General features: G+C 38.9%; 1 protein-coding gene across 1 annotated transcript; it reads left to right on the forward strand.

The window, feature by feature from the left end:
* The first annotated feature begins 3,334 nt into the window (after window positions 1-3,334).
* On the forward strand, window positions 3,335-13,237 carry man1b1a (mannosidase, alpha, class 1B, member 1a). The gene is made up of 14 exons (XM_030769311.1): window positions 3,335-3,378; window positions 4,328-4,468; window positions 5,346-5,454; window positions 5,632-5,810; window positions 5,986-6,125; window positions 6,591-6,703; window positions 6,953-7,144; window positions 7,339-7,487; window positions 7,717-7,905; window positions 8,720-8,910; window positions 11,489-11,609; window positions 11,806-12,000; window positions 12,522-12,653; window positions 12,955-13,237. Exons 2-14 carry the CDS (start codon window positions 4,367-4,369, stop codon window positions 13,159-13,161), a joined length of 2,019 nt encoding a protein of 672 aa, XP_030625171.1. The 5' UTR covers window positions 3,335-3,378; window positions 4,328-4,366; the 3' UTR covers window positions 13,162-13,237.
* The last annotated feature ends 2,491 nt before the right edge of the window (window positions 13,238-15,728 follow it).

The following is a 15,728-nucleotide window of genomic DNA, read 5'->3' on the forward strand; positions in this document are numbered from 1 at the left end:
GGTGAGAGGGAAAGAAAGCCCTCTGAGATTGCTCTTCCAACATAAACACAGACAGGACAAATGGAGATAATGAGGATGAAAAGAATGTGTGTTTCTTATTGATCACAGACATACCTTCTGCAGTCAGACAAAATGACTCCATGACTCCTCTCAAGGGAACAAGTCTTTATTGGTGCCAGTCTTCAAATGGACCTTTGCTGTTTGTTTACAGAGACTTATATTTTGAATAAATAATTTATGTATTGTTATGTATTTTTGAAGTAACTGTACTTTTTTGTCCATTTTTGGTGTTTCGGTGTACTTGCAAAGTTAGACTCCGTTTGATGAACCTAATGGATCCTTGACACAACAGGTAATCCATTCAGTAGTCTAATAAAGTAGCATAACCGTGGCCATATTCTCTCTGTTCACACAGCCTCTGTAAATCCTAGGTTATAATGGAACCACTACATGGCTGCACAATCCAGGGATTAACTGTGTAACTCCCTCTTAAAACATGCATAAATGTAGAGCCGCGTTCTCATCTTTTTCTCAATCCACCCCAGCACAAGGGTTTTAGTCTTCAATAATTACTTAGAGAAAAACATAATAAACGTGTTGCAATGTCAACACTTCAGCATACTGAATTATAATATTGAATTATATACTGAAATAGAAGGTATTATTGGCTTCAGTGGGTACAAAATTTTCAACAATGTGTTCAAATAAGGATACAGCTTCTGTTTTCCATAAGTAAGTCTCCATAGTATTGCTTTTCCTCATTTCCTTATGGAAAAAAGCAAGGTATAGGACTTGTATCTCCTCTGAGTGTTTCTGTTCTGAGTCTCATGGCTTCCCAACAAATTTACTAATTATTCGGTCATGGACATGGAACTACATTATTTAAAGTTTACTCATCTGGGCTTATTCACATATTCACATATGAGATATATATATATATATATATATATATATATATATATATATATATATATATATATATCGTATATATATCGTATATATATATATATATCGTATATGTTATATACAGTACTGTAAGTCAGTTTTGGTGCTACTATTCATAAGTGGTAAATAAATGGTGTGCACACACACACATATATATATATATATATATATATATATATATATATATATATATATATATATATATATGTGTGTGTGTGTGTGTGTGTGTGTGTGTGTTTGTTTGTATACCACTTATATAAATAGGTAATGGCTGAAGTAACTAGGAAATTTGTAGATTTCTGTGTGAAAAATTTAATCACAAGACAAAATATACCAAAGTAACAGCTGTTTTAATGGCTGATTTAAAATGACCTTTTTTCTCTAACTCATGTAAATGTACATCAGTTGGAAGTTCATGTTTCTTTAGTCTCAACCTCAGTTGCTGGAGTTAAAGTCTTATCAGTTCTTGTTCAACGGCAAAAATCTCAGGTACACTATGTCAATACATGTTTAAGAGTAAAAAAATGACTGTACACACATGTTATGTGATATTTGGTGCCCTAGAAATGACTGTTGCATTTTAGTCTGGCTTTTCTCCTACTGTGTTCTTGTGCCTTAGAACATCAGGGTTTTTTTGTATTAACCAAATCAATTCTTTAGGTGCACATTTATGTACAGTGGCAGAGGAAAACAGAGTTTAACAGTTATCCTAGAGATATGGTGTTGCAGGTATACTGGGGACCACTATGTGTTGAGTGTCAATTCCTAAATGGGACTTCAGGTACTGTATGTAAGTCTCAGGGAGTATTTGTAATACCCAAGTCATGTATTATGTGTTGAAACTCTCAATTTGGTTCATTTTTTTCATCTTCTCTGGCTAGCTACATTCAATGTATCTAAGTGTACTATGCAACCACAATATCAGAAGTATGCTAAGTGTGGTTTGCTTTGATAGAGTCTGAGATTGACAAAACAGGTGCTCTCAGTTTTTGTCCAAGGATCCCTATGTTTAAGTTACTTTAAAATTTCATGTTTAATCATAATTTAATCAGAGCTGTTATTGCATGAATCTTACTTTGTTCTTGAGTGAGTCCTGTGCAGTAATATACACATGAACAAAATTTCCTTTTAATTGTATAAATACTGCAATTTTGCCCCCCCCCCCATATTCTCTTAACATAAATCACATAATTTTTTACCATGACATAGATTACTTTCAAATTAATCACAGTGTACACTGTGAGTCTGAACTTGAGCGTTTTGATTTAAAAGCATATTTTACCATGGGTTGCATAAAAATGTTTTGTTATGTATTTTACATACTGTATGTTTTTGTAGAAAAATCATCCTAGATTACATGCTGGTCATTAGTTTCAAACAGGCCCAGTAGGCTTTTTAAAGAACATATAAGAGACATAACTGTATCATTTGAGATGTTTTGGTATGTTTTGTATCACTGTTTTTAAACAAAATGCTTATAAAATGATTTCAAATTGTAATTTGCCTTGAAACCGCAATGTGATACGTCACTTCTGTGTTGAGTAAAGCTAATACAAAGTGCTTTGACATACACATTGATGATATCTTGAACATATAACAGTTCTCACTGAAAGGAAACGCTTAAATAGACCATCACAGTATCAGTGAAATGCCTATCACATCATATCATATATCATAGTTTTATTTTATACACACACACACACAAACACACACACACGCACAGAAAGAGAGAGAGAGAGAGAGAGAGAGAGAGAGAGAGGGGGGGGGGGGGTGACTTTGGCATTCATCACTCTAGAGCTACAATGAATGTAAAGTTTTGGCAGACCATTAAACCGATGACAAGAGCAGTAACATACAGGCATCACTGTAAATAAAATATAGTAAAGGAGGGGGGCGGGGGTCTTGAAGAGACTGACAAATGTCTTATGAAACAAACAGAATGTGAGTTCAAAAAACACGAAGATTTTGTGTTCGCATAGGAAAGGCAGGCAAGGCAAGAGTTAAGCGCAGGGCGGGCGGAGCAATGATGATGCGTGTTCATGTGGTACTTTCAAGGAGCTGTCACGTAAACATAGAGCTGTCCGTCCAGTTTCCATTGATTGAAAGCCTATTTCATACAATTTTAGACTCCAGATTCAGCTTTCAGTGAGACCAAAAGGTATCGAAATAAATCCGAATAATTTTATATGTACTGGCCACTCTGACGCAAGAGCCACACAGTCTAGAGAAGAGTGACGCTGGTTAGCTAGCTAGATAGCTATTCCACCCAACAAAATCTGTTCACCCTCAATGGAGGAGACAATACATGTTGTCCAGTAAATATACGTTAAATTAGGTCACCTCAAATGGACTGGTTGTAATCGTTTATTTCTATTTGTATTTTTAATCGGCCTTTGGGAAGTATAAGCTGGAGCTGGAGGAAGATAGAGCAAGGTAAGAATATCAGTTTAGCTCACTAGCGATTATCTCTGATTGCCATTTCTTATGAGTGATATTCAGTGTTCCTTTCAGACTAACCAAATTTGTCTACATTGTGTAAAACTGGGTTATACTGGAGGTGTAGATTGTAGCTTTTCCCGTCTCATAAACAAATTTGCGAAAGGCGCTGTTAATTTAAATTATGGATACACATGTGTCCTCCCTCTGGAAATTACGTGAATGGATACGTCAGGCACACCTGAGGAATTTTGGCACAATGGAAAGGACAGATATCGAGTTACCTGGCTGAACAGCGAGACTGAAGATAGGCCACTGATCCACGGTTTTCCCTCGCCGGCTTGAAAAAATATCTCATCTCAACGTCTTTGACCATCTACGTCGTTTCATTTTTATTGACGAAGCTACCCTACAGAAATTAACTGATGTTTCTGATTTTTGTGGACTGGTGTTCTTTGGTACTGTTCTTCGCAGTCTTAGCCTCAACCAAAGTAGCAGATAATATGCTTCTTGTAGATGTGGTAAATCTGTTCTAAATCCAATAAGCCAGGTTGCTGTCAAAAGATTTGGCAAAATATCATCCAGATGGTCACACAGTCATTCATAATCCTTCAGTACAATGCTCTCAGCACTCTGACCCACAGCAGTATTCACAGTCTCTAACAGAGATAGCAGTATTGAGTTGTGCATATGTGGCCTACTCCTTAGAGTCGCTTTGTTCCACTTTTAGTGAGATGATAATTAATCTCATGTACAGATCTGTGTTTGTTCAACACTTCAGCTCTCATCAGGGAGTTGCAAACTGTTGTGTTGCTGTAGCAACCAGAATTGAGCTCTTTTCAGTACTCCTCTGAATAGGAGCTTGGTTGTGTTGTGGGAAAAAAAGATATAGGTGATTCTCTTCTCTGTTTCTCTTACATCCCTCTTTTCTGTCATTCATTTCTAGTAGCTCTGTGTCTATGACTTCGTTGCCCAGTTAGGAGACATGTACTCTCCACCAAGGAAAGACTTTGTCTCTTTGACTGTGGGAGAGCAGCACAGCCGAAACTACAACAACGGCAAACACAGGAGACAGTCTTGCTGGCGGGTAAGTACAGCATGTCTAGTGGAACTTAACTGTACCCGAGGACACTGTAGTAATCTAGGTTTTCTGTGGCATCTTGAAGATCGGAAGAGTCTAATTAGTGTGTTAATTCTAATTGTTGTCACGTCTGTTCTCTATTCGTTGTTGTTCTGCTGATTTTATTCTGCTGCACAGTCAGCACTAGACACACATGATAGAAATTTCTTTTTTAAAAAAATGACCAGATAACTAAACCCAAAACCAGACACGTGCTTTGTCAAATTATCCTCTGAGAATCGTCAAGAAACTCTCTCACAATGCTCTAGTTTTTTTTAAATGTCAGATCAGAATTTCCTCTGACCCATTTTTGAGACGCCTTCAGAATTTTTTTTCTGGTCTCCTTTCATTTTCAAACTTTTACCCAATTACTTAATGACCAAAATGACAAAGTCATTAGTACTGACAGTGCTGACTGTCCACTTTCAAAGCAAGGAATCCTGTCACCTATGGTTTTTAAGTTGATGACAGTTCATCATCTGCTTTTTGTAACGATCTAGATATATTTTTGAGTAAATTCATTGGACATAAACCGTTTTAATAAATGAAACCGCTATGTTTTCATTGCTGTCAGATATTCCTATTGGACGGGTGCTGTAGTGGTTTGGATCTTTAGAGGAGGAAAAGATGATTCATTCATTTGTTTTTCTATGACATGTCGGTAGTGCTCTGATGTTAATCAAGCCATGGTTGACATTTATTTCAAATGGGTTGGTTCCGGCAATTCTTTCAATTTTCAAACCTTTGGCTGTATGAAACATCGCATCAGTGTTGTCTTATTTAGTGCATGGCGTCAGTGAGATTATTTTAGTGTCCTAAACTCTGTGTGTATCTGTGTCAACAGAAATGGAAACAGTTGTCGCGGATGCAGCGCAGTTTGATCCTATTCCTGTTAGCCTTTCTGCTCATCTGTGGGATATTCTCCTACCCTAGTCTTACTGAGCAATGGAGAGGTACATCTTCCTCACCCCTCTGTCCTTTGTTGTCTTAATAAGAGTGAAACACTCTTGACTATTCACCAGTGGTGTTGATAATGTACTTCCCAAGTGACCAACTATACAGTCCAGTCCTTGGATGTTTTTGAGAATGTTCTGTCACAGTTCAGGCTAACGTTAACTTTTTTTATGTAGGTGTCTCTGACAGGTCAGTAGAGGATGACTGGGCTGAAATTGACAACAGAGGTCTCAGGCCAGTCCCGCCAGGGGTAGTCCCAAAGGTCGTGTCTGGGGTCATTAAGGATGCGATGCCGGAGGTCGTGCCTGAGCCACAGAGGCCAAATATTCCCATTCTTCCCAAACCACCGGCGATGGTCAGCACTAGCAAACTTTACTACATAAGCCCTCAACTTGAGCTGTTTGTTCATTTGTTTTTGATAAAGAACCAGACCGCCTCTGAATTATTTACTTTATGAATCCAGCAGAGGTCATAGATTTGATTAATATTTGTCGTATTGTTTCTGTTTGCTGAATTTTGACATGTAAAAGAAACCCATTCTGAACAAGAGGGGTCCTCCAACTATGCAGAAGCGAGGGAACGTGTCAGACTGGCAGGTGAAAGAAAGAGAAGAACCAGTGGTCAAGAGAGAAGAGGATGAAGAGGAAAAAGGAGAGAAAACCCTCATCAGGTGATGCCTGTAACCACCACGGCAGTGCTGTCAGAGCATCGAGCCAAATTAATGAGGAAAATGGACAAACTCAACTGTTTTATATTTAATGTTTTATACTTAGATTTCATATTTAGTTTTTTTTAGAATCCAAGCACATATGCCTCTCCCAAATGTCTAATTCATAAAACTGCAGGATAATCCATTAAGGAAATGAGTAATGTAATGTAAGCTCTTTAAATCGCTCACACAAAGTAAAGTTATAAATTAATTCTGGGCAGCCTCAGCGGGATACAGTGGTGTGCCCAAACTTGTTGAAATTTAGCCAGGAAATGGCCTTACTAAAGTATAAATTCTCACTTTCCGTTTTGCCTCAATCTTCAGTATATAACAGTTACTCATAGATTATTTCAAACACTGTGCTATGTTTTTTGGATATGACTGATGCTTACCTGTTTTGTTTACTTTGTGTGTTTGTTTGCACAGTTGGAGAGGAGCTGTGATTGAACCTGAGCAGGCCACTGAGTTGCCCCCCTCTGCTCGAGAGAGGGAGGTAGCTGTACCCGCTGATCCTGCGGGTGTTGCCCCCTTAGCACCAGGTTACCGTTTAACCCTTTTCTAATTTTAGCCTCTGAGTCTTATTATCATAATATGCATACAACCTAATCTAAATATGCTACAGGTGCAATAGGTACGGTTTTTCTTTTGTTTGTTTTTTTTAATATTGTTGGGAGGCTCTTTTACACACCTTTAATTCAACCTGCTGCTAACCCAAGTTGAATTGTTATATCCTACTGGGCTGCCATACACAAACTAACCTAAGGTTAAAATTTGGGCTTCTATGTTAGTTTCAGATAGCACAGTGGACCGTCTGGAGGCAGTTCGAGAAGCTTTCCGTCATGCATGGAAAGGCTATAAGCAGTTTGCTTGGGGTCATGATGAGCTTAAGCCCATTTCCAAGTCCTACAGTGAGTGGTTTGGCCTGGGCTTGACCCTCGTAGATGCTCTAGACACTATGTGGATCCTGGGCCTGAAAGAAGGTGAGAAACTCCCTCTCATGCTTATGAAAACTCTCATTCGAAGAATCACAGTGTCTTCTGCTGTCACGGAAATTGGTAGCAGATTATTAATTCATATGTCTTATTTCTCACTCTCTTTATTCACCTCCTCCATCTGTCCCTCGCCTACTCTCTTACTTGTTTTTTTTCTGTAACTCCATAACTGTTTTTGTCAGAGTTTGAGGAGGCCAGGAAATGGGTTGAGACCGACTTGTCGTTTAATAAGAACGTGGATGTGAACCTGTTTGAAACCACCATCCGTATTCTGGGAGGTCTGCTAAGCACGTACCATTTGACTGGAGATTCTCTGTTCCTGGACAAAGCAGTAAGTCAGTTTTAGTCAGTCTAGAGTTGTTTATCTGCATCTTTTTCTCAAGTTCTTATTAAGTTAACTCTTTGGTTCCTCAGCTGCAAGAGTTTCTCAAATGAACAAAAAACATATCTACATTTTTTGTAAGCCACATTGCTATGCAAATGTCAGTTTTATAATTGTCTCCGAAATTTTGAAAAGCAGTGTGGGAAACCTTTCTAATACTTTACGTTTACTCCTGTAGAAAGACATCGGCTCCAGATTAATGCCTGCCTTCAACACTCCATCAAAAATCCCGTTTTCTGATGTGAACATCGGCAAAGGCATAGCCCATTCCCCACGCTGGACCACTGACAGCACGGTTGCTGAGGTGACCAGCATTCAACTGGAGTTCAGAGAACTGGCCCGCCTCACCCAAGACCCGCAGTACCGGGTAAGACCAGCAGGAGCACTCTAAACCTGATAAACCTACCTAAGCTTATACTTTTTTGCACAGTTCAAGTGCAGTAGTTCCATTAAATTTTCTATCTCTCAACAACTGCATTTCTCTGAGCACCTCTGAAGGCTTAAGAGAAAAACATGTGCCTCTAATATAAAAATCAACCATAAAGTACGAGGTACAGCGAGAACACCACCAGGACTCTGGTCCCAGGGGATGAAAGCACTCCAGTGACATACATTTCAGTCCAGTGATATACATGTCTTTTAGCAATTCCTGATAATGGACTGTCGCTTGTCAATTGATTGTTGCATGTATATTGGATGAGTTTTTCCACAGTCATTTCCTTGGGGATCACAACCCATTTCACCTGTTTGTTGTGGCTTTCACATAGTAGAACAGCACCTGTGCCTCTCAGCATCTGTGCATTTACATATAAATAACTTCATTATATCACTGTAAGTACTATGTCAGCACGCATTACTTTTTTATATCACTTACACGTTTTTAAAGGTTATTATTGCTGTCTCAAAAGTGACTTTTATGGTTATAAATTTGCACAGAAGTTACCAGTAGTCACTTTTGAAGTTATTATAAAAATGCGTGGCTCCAAGTTCTCGATGAGTTTTGAATTGCGCTGTTGGACAAACACAAACATGTTAAGTAACCGGTGAGGCTGCAGATTGAAAAATGTTGTTGTGGACAGGTTCTTCTAGTCATCTTCTTTGTTTGCCTCTTTCTCTCTTTCTCTCTCTCTCTCTCTCTCTCTCTCTCTCTTCCTGTCTCATTCTATCTCCTACATGGTCAGAAAGCTGTGGAGGAGGTGACAAGACAAGTGCACAGGCTGGAAGGCAAACACGACGGCCTGGTGCCCATGTTCATCAACACCAACAGTGGCAAATTCACCCACCGTGGAGTGTTCACCCTTGGGGCTCGTGCAGATAGCTACTATGAATACCTCCTTAAACAGTGGCTTCAGGGAGGGAAGAAGGAGACCGAGTGAGTCATACTTCGTTCTTGTGGCAATTTGTGGAGATTTGTGTAATCGAGCGCTTAACATGCTGAAAATTGCCAGGTTGCTTGTATTGATTGCTCACTAAGAGAGTTTTCTCTCTGAACGGCAGTATCCGTTTGACCTTCAACATAGGACTAATGCTAAGGACTACTTCAGATTAAATAGAGATGTGAATAGTTGTGTAATAGTTATAATGAGAGCATTCTAAAGGAGAGGAAGCTGTTGAAGTAGTTAAAGTTAAAAAAAAAAAAAAAAGAAAACGCAATAGATGAATCCCCCGTTGTATAAATATCACTCTGATAGGAGACGAGCAGCATGCTGTCAGTCTGAAAGTGCTGATTCTGAATGTTTTGCTGTAATTAATGTCATTGCACGAATTGGCTCACATGGTTGTTCTTATGTACAGGTCTGCACTGACAGAGTGCTTGAAAGCGTGGTGCTGACAGCAGTCTACCTTAAGAGGGTTCTTCTCTGTAGTATCTCTCAGGCTGTCTGAAATTCAGGCTGCACTGCCTTTTATGGCTTGTCTGTCTGTCTACCTGTCTGACTCATCCACTGAGGAATGAGACAGGTCATTTTCATGCACCCCCAACTCAACGCTTTACACCTGAACCTCATCAAGCTCCTGGCACAGAAAACAGCAGTTTTAATGGAGCCAGAAACATACTGCTGAAAAGTTAACTGATTTGAGCAAAGTTAATTTTTCATGACAAAGTAAAAGGGGGCCCACATAAAAAAATAATCAGTGAGATTGTAATGACAACTGTCATTATTTATTTATGCATTCACTTATTTAAAATATAATTGTATTGAAATTTATTCTGGTTGAATGGAAAAGTCCATATTAATAAGACCTGACCCCGAGGTGTACCAGAGGACTATAGTATGTGTCACTATTCATAGGTTCAGGTTCAATTCAATGTTGCTCATTATTAACTGAGTAGATTGCTGGTCCATGCCTAATCTGCTTTGGAGTAAATTAAGATGATGTATATTTTTCACATATAAACTCCACCTGCATATATTTATATTGTGTATGTATGTGTGTGTGCGTGTGTGCGTGTTGTGTGTGTGTGTGTATACATACATACATACATACATACATACATACATACATATATATATATTTTTTTTTTTTTTTTTTTTTTTTTTTTTTTTTTGATTAGAACAAATTTTATCATTTTTGGGATACACTTTATTCCTAGTAAAGTTCTGTCTGAAACCTGCAGACTTTGGTTTGGTTGGATGGCCTGTTTGTGCATGGTGCGTTCTAATAAATCGCTGGAGTCAGATGAGGTGACCAGTCTAAAGTCCTCCATTATGTGCAGAATTGTTGCTCGGGGCCAGCTCCTCATGGCGATGTAATCAGGAGGCGCACGGCTCCTCCAGTTTTTCTCCTTTTTTTTTTTATTTCCTTTCCTATGTGTTATGTGATACACCCTCTTCTATTTTCTTTGAAAAACCTGGAACATCCCAAGAGTGTTGGAAATCTTTACCAAGGACCAAGGAAATCTTTATGCTTTAAGTCACTTTTTTATCGCTTAGTGTTTTTTTATGGTGTCTTCATAGTTGGACTCATTTGTTGCCAAGACTGCTTAAGACTGTTAGGATTTCCTCAGACAAATGATCCTAAAATAATTAGGCCTGTAACACAGCTCAAAATATAGAGAATGCTGTAAAAATGAACATGGCCGTTAATTAGATTTATATCTACATCGCCTATATTGTTGCTTCATAAGCTATTGGTGGTCCTTATATATCGTTACAAAAGTAACGAGATTAGAAGAATAATTTATAAAGTGCTTGTTAATGTCTGTGTTGGAATTCACACATTTTGACAGTCAGCAATTTTTCCCCACACATCTTCACAAGCTTTGGCAGCAGGGAATACATTATTTTTAGCATTTATATTAGCTTTAGCATATATATTACCTTTTAGCTCTGAATTGCGAAGGACCTTTCAGAATGACAAACTGTACCAAATGGCCAAAGTAGACAGCCCTGATTTTCTTCATTTTTACTTTCTCGGTACTAAAACCAACCATGTTTTAATCTGAACGTGCGTCCAGCTGGATTGAATAAACCCGAGTTGAATTAACCTGTTATTAACTACGTCCGTGACACTGATGAAACCAAAATTGGGTTTTGTGGTTAAAGGGAGTCGACTAACTTAAGGAAAGTTTAACTTGTTTTGTGACCTGCTCCTCAATGAGTTGAGTGGTCTAGTTCAGTAGTCCCTCTACTCAGACCTCATTCTCACATTTGTCCATTTTCGAAACGTAAAGCTCTGCATAATTGATCTACTGTGCTGAAGCACTGCTCCCCAATTCCCTTAGTCTGGTCTGGAAGTGGCTCAGAACTGACATGCAGAGTTCATTAAAGTTGAGAAATATGCATCTTGTTGTGTTGAAAGCAGTGCCATCAAATCATATCAGTGCTGTTTTGACATGCATGGTGCATAATCCTATTTCTACCTCTGAGTGGGAGAGGTTTTACTAGTTTGTTGAAACTTATAAATAATAGTACTGAATTATTACCTCTGTGTGTATGTTTACTATACAGACTGCTGGAGGACTACCTTCAGGCTGTAGAGGGTATAAAGAAGAACCTCTTGAAAAAGACATCTCCCAGTGAGTTAACATTTGTGGGAGAGCTATCTCACGGCCGACTCAACCCAAAGATGGTATGAATTCAAACCCCTTCAAATTACTGTGTGTCTTTAATTTACTACATCAAGTGTTCGTCATGCACTGCGTGATCCAATCATCTATTAAAACATTATCTCTTTCCAACTCTGTCCTGCTTCCTCTCACCTCCGCCTTGTCTCTCCCTCCCTCCCTCCCTCCCTCCCTCCCTCCTATCCTCTCTTCCACGCTCAGGATCATTTAGTCTGCTTTTTGCCGGGTACGCTTGCACTGGGTGCCCACAGTGGTTTACCTGCAGATCATATGGACCTGGCTGTGCTGCTGATGGAGACGTGCCATCAGATGTATGCCCAGATGGAGACAGGCTTGAGCCCTGAGATTGCCCACTTCAACCTCCAGCCACGGAACGGCCGCGACGTTGACGTCAAGGTAGACAGAAGGGTGTCCAAAATCCTAAATTGTGGAAGTCAGTCTGTCTTCCCCAGACTGACCCTGTCAAAGTGTGTACTGACAGGATCTTCAAAGGTCCTCTGTCAGGCTTGCCCCTAGACAGTCTGTATGACTATACTGTCTAGCCATTCCAATCTTTACATATAATACGTTTTTTTTTTTTTTTTAATGCTTTAATAATAGAACAAATGATCAAAGTGCAAATGAGGGAACTGGTTTGGAAAAAAAGCTTTGACTGTTACTATATTAATTAATTTCAGCCCCTGTTCACTTGCAATTCAATCTATTCACATAGCGTTTAATTGATGTTTTGCTCATTTTCAGTAAATCAGATTCACGGTTTGTGCTTTTGCTGAAGTCTCTGTAAAAAGTGTGTGCTAGTTTGTGTGGGTGGGTGATCATAGGTGTATACGCATTTGTGTGTGTGTGTGTGTGTGTGTGTGTCTGTGTGTGTATATAGAGGAAAAATCATGTTCATCCTCTCCCCATCATCTGTTTAGCCTGCAGACAGACACAACCTACTGAGACCAGAGACGGTGGAGAGTCTTTTTTACATGTACAGATACACTAAGGATAAGAAATACAGAGACTGGGGCTGGAACATTCTGCAGAGCTTTAACAAATACACCAGAGTGAGTCTGAGCACAGACACTCACACCCCAGATTTCTCTAAGACTCTACACACAATAATACACCACCAAACACTGCTTCACTATTGTTCAGTCTCACTGTAGTTACTGGTAAATAAATAAAGTCGCAGCTGATGCCATATCTTTTATTTTCTTTTATATTATCACTTCAGGTCAAGCCTAGAGTGTTTCACTAAAAATCCACACTTGCTAATAGTAAAACAATAATACTTCATGGATGTTGTTTCATTTTTGATACATTTAAAAGGAAAATTAAAATATGCTCCCACATGGTCTTTCCCAGGTCCCCAGTGGTGGCTACACTTCCATTGGAAACGTGCGTGACCCCATGAACCCTGGACCAAGGGATAAAATGGAAAGTTTTTTCTTGGGAGAGACTCTGAAGTACCTGTTTCTGCTTTTCTCAAACGACACAGAATTGATCAGTCTGGATAAGTACGTGTTGAACACAGAAGCCCACCCCTTACCCATCTGGCCTTCTACATCCTGAGGGCACAGGGGAAGGCAAGCATTACTATGTTCACAGGAGCTGATCCGTACAGAAACTGTCTTATAATTGCTCTGCTACAGACTCTTGTGATTTGGCAGCTTTGAAGCAGACAGCTTGATTTAGCGATGCCGAGTGAGTCGATGCTTGAAAGAAATTGTGGTGTATTGTTGTAGAATTTTAAACACTGCAGAAACAGGAGGGATACGCTTCACCGTTTATTTATTTTTTAAAATGGACCAGATATTGAAGAGAGAACTGTACGCACAGTGGGGGTCGCAGTTCTGCTCTTCAGTATGCACAACTCTCTTCTACTCCTTTTTGCCGTTAATAGCTCATGAAAAGAAGACTGCTGAATTCATACACTGTGAAAAATGCCTAGCACTTTGTTATAAAACGGACAACTTGGTTTGGTCTGTATTTTGCGTTTTGTTATTTGCGTGTATCTGCTCTGTTACTGATAGTACTTGTGAGTCAATTAATGAATATTCCTTTTTATGGCATTTGCATTTGGGACCATGTTTTATAGTTAGCTATTTATTTTGAGATTATTTTAATTTGCAAAGTGGGTTTTATGCATTGGATATCTTATGAAGCATTTGTTTATTTCATCCAGCATTTTTAGCACTTTTGCAAAACCCAATTATCTAATTTAAACACGTACCCTTAGGGATTTCTGGAAATGCAGTGCTGTTTTATGCATAAATGGTGAAAAATTTTGACTGTCGTTAAAAAAAACCCAAAAAACAGTACTGATGTTTAAAAACGGTCATTGATGTGAAATCCTAAAATCTTTACAAAAGTGTTGAAAATGACACTTTGATGCGATCCACATTATGCATAAGCTGGAATATATGATAATGCGCTGCCAATTTTTAAATTCAACATGTAATTATTTTGCTTAAATGCATTGATGGAGTTTTCTAAACAGCACATTGTGAGAACTGTTGCTAACCTGTCACCCCCATTTAGCACAGAAGCTATGGGTTAAGCTAAACACAGCAGTGAACATTTCAGTGCAGTATGTGCCAGAATGAACCGGTCAGCCGTAGCAGACTGCAGCATCTGGACAAGTCTGCTGCAGTGCACATTCACGGGGACATAAAGTCCGCCACTTACATGGTGTTGCTTAATTGAAGTGAATAAGATCATTTGTACATTGTGCATAAAAACCATGCTAAATGCTCTCGATACTAAAACAAGTTTCTAGTGCAATTATTGCACTCTCTTTCTCTCTCTCTCTCTCGCTCGCTCTCTCTCTCGCTGTCTCTCTCTCTCTCTTTTTGCGCTTTATCTTTTAAAAAGATGTGTGGGGTGAGGTAAAAGATTTATTGATCATTTTACAGCTGTCTGACTTGCAAATATTTATTTCTGCCTTTATTCTATAAAGTGGTTTCCTTTAATTTTTTTTGTTGTTGTTGTTGTTAACTGGTTTTCTTTTCCTCTTCTGATTCTGATCAGTCTTTGTTTTTCTGAGAAAATGAATCCTCTGCAAAAAGATAAGTGATTTTTGTACTGCTCAACTGCAGCAGCTACTCTGTCCCCGTCCTCTTTCTGCTGTCAGAACTTTGATGAGAAATGAAGTGAATCTTTCTTGTGCCTTCTGATGTACGATATACAAGTAGCCATCTGTGGGGGGAAAAAAAAGACTTCTTCGCCCGAGAGTGCTTCATTTACTTTTTTTACATCACAGTCAAAAGCTTTGAATGCTCTTTTTGTGATTTGCAAAACAGCTTCTTAATCAAAATGAGGAGTACACGTGCTCTTGATGAAGTTTATTGACATCTGACCTCGTTTTGCAAAGCAAGGTATTATCAATGCCCATTATTAACTTGTCATGGAATATTTTCAGTGACAACTCTTTAGGATTAGCTGACGTGACCCATTAGCTGGTATACACATGCGACTGTAAAAATGTAAAGGGGCTGAACAGCTGACCATATGGGTTAGGTCACATGGGCTGTTATACATGTACAGATTTTGCTTACTTTATATTCAGGGTGAATATATGTTTTGACGTCAAAATGTCATTGTACACTATCAAATTGAAAAAAACTGCCACACTAACATTTTTTCAGTTCCCATCCATATTTTTCAGCTGGACCAATACGGATTCGGTTTGTGAGCACTGGAGTGCGTGGCATTGTTTTTCTTTGTTATGGAAGAGTGTTTCATACGTTACCTCGGATGTGACGGAGGCTTGCCTGTGTCTTTTTGAGTGAGAAATGACCTGGTCTTGAACATTAAAATGCCTAAAGCTTGATGGATTTTCTATGCTTTGTTGCTATTGAAAAATGGAAACGGAACTGGATTTAGTTGCTCCACAAATATGTGAAGTTCCGCTAAGCTCTGTAAAACTGACGTATTAATGATGAATCTAAAATTTGGTTTGCTGTTATTTAACATCTGTGTCTGCTGAGCTTTACTGAAACTTTGCACACAAAGATCTTCTCTATACCAAGCTTTTCCTTTTTTTCCCCTTTCATTGACCGATGTTGTTTTGGGCCCTGTATAAAATGTGATCAATTTCTCCGCGTCCACCGGGGAATAGACAATAAAACTTTTTGACT

This window comes from Chanos chanos, chromosome 3 (assembly GCF_902362185.1).
Source record: "Chanos chanos chromosome 3, fChaCha1.1, whole genome shotgun sequence".
Lineage (NCBI taxonomy): Eukaryota > Metazoa > Chordata > Actinopteri > Gonorynchiformes > Chanidae > Chanos > Chanos chanos.

Coding starts and splice junctions, on each gene's coding strand:
- man1b1a (XM_030769311.1), top strand. CDS start 4,367: ATGTACTCTCCACCAAGGAAAGACTTTGTCTCTTTGACTGTGGGAGAG. Junction 5,455..5,631: donor TCTTACTGAGCAATGGAGAG/GTACATCTTCCT, acceptor TTTTTTATGTAG/GTGTCTCTGACAGGTCAGTA. Junction 7,145..7,338: donor GATCCTGGGCCTGAAAGAAG/GTGAGAAACTCC, acceptor TGTTTTTGTCAG/AGTTTGAGGAGGCCAGGAAA.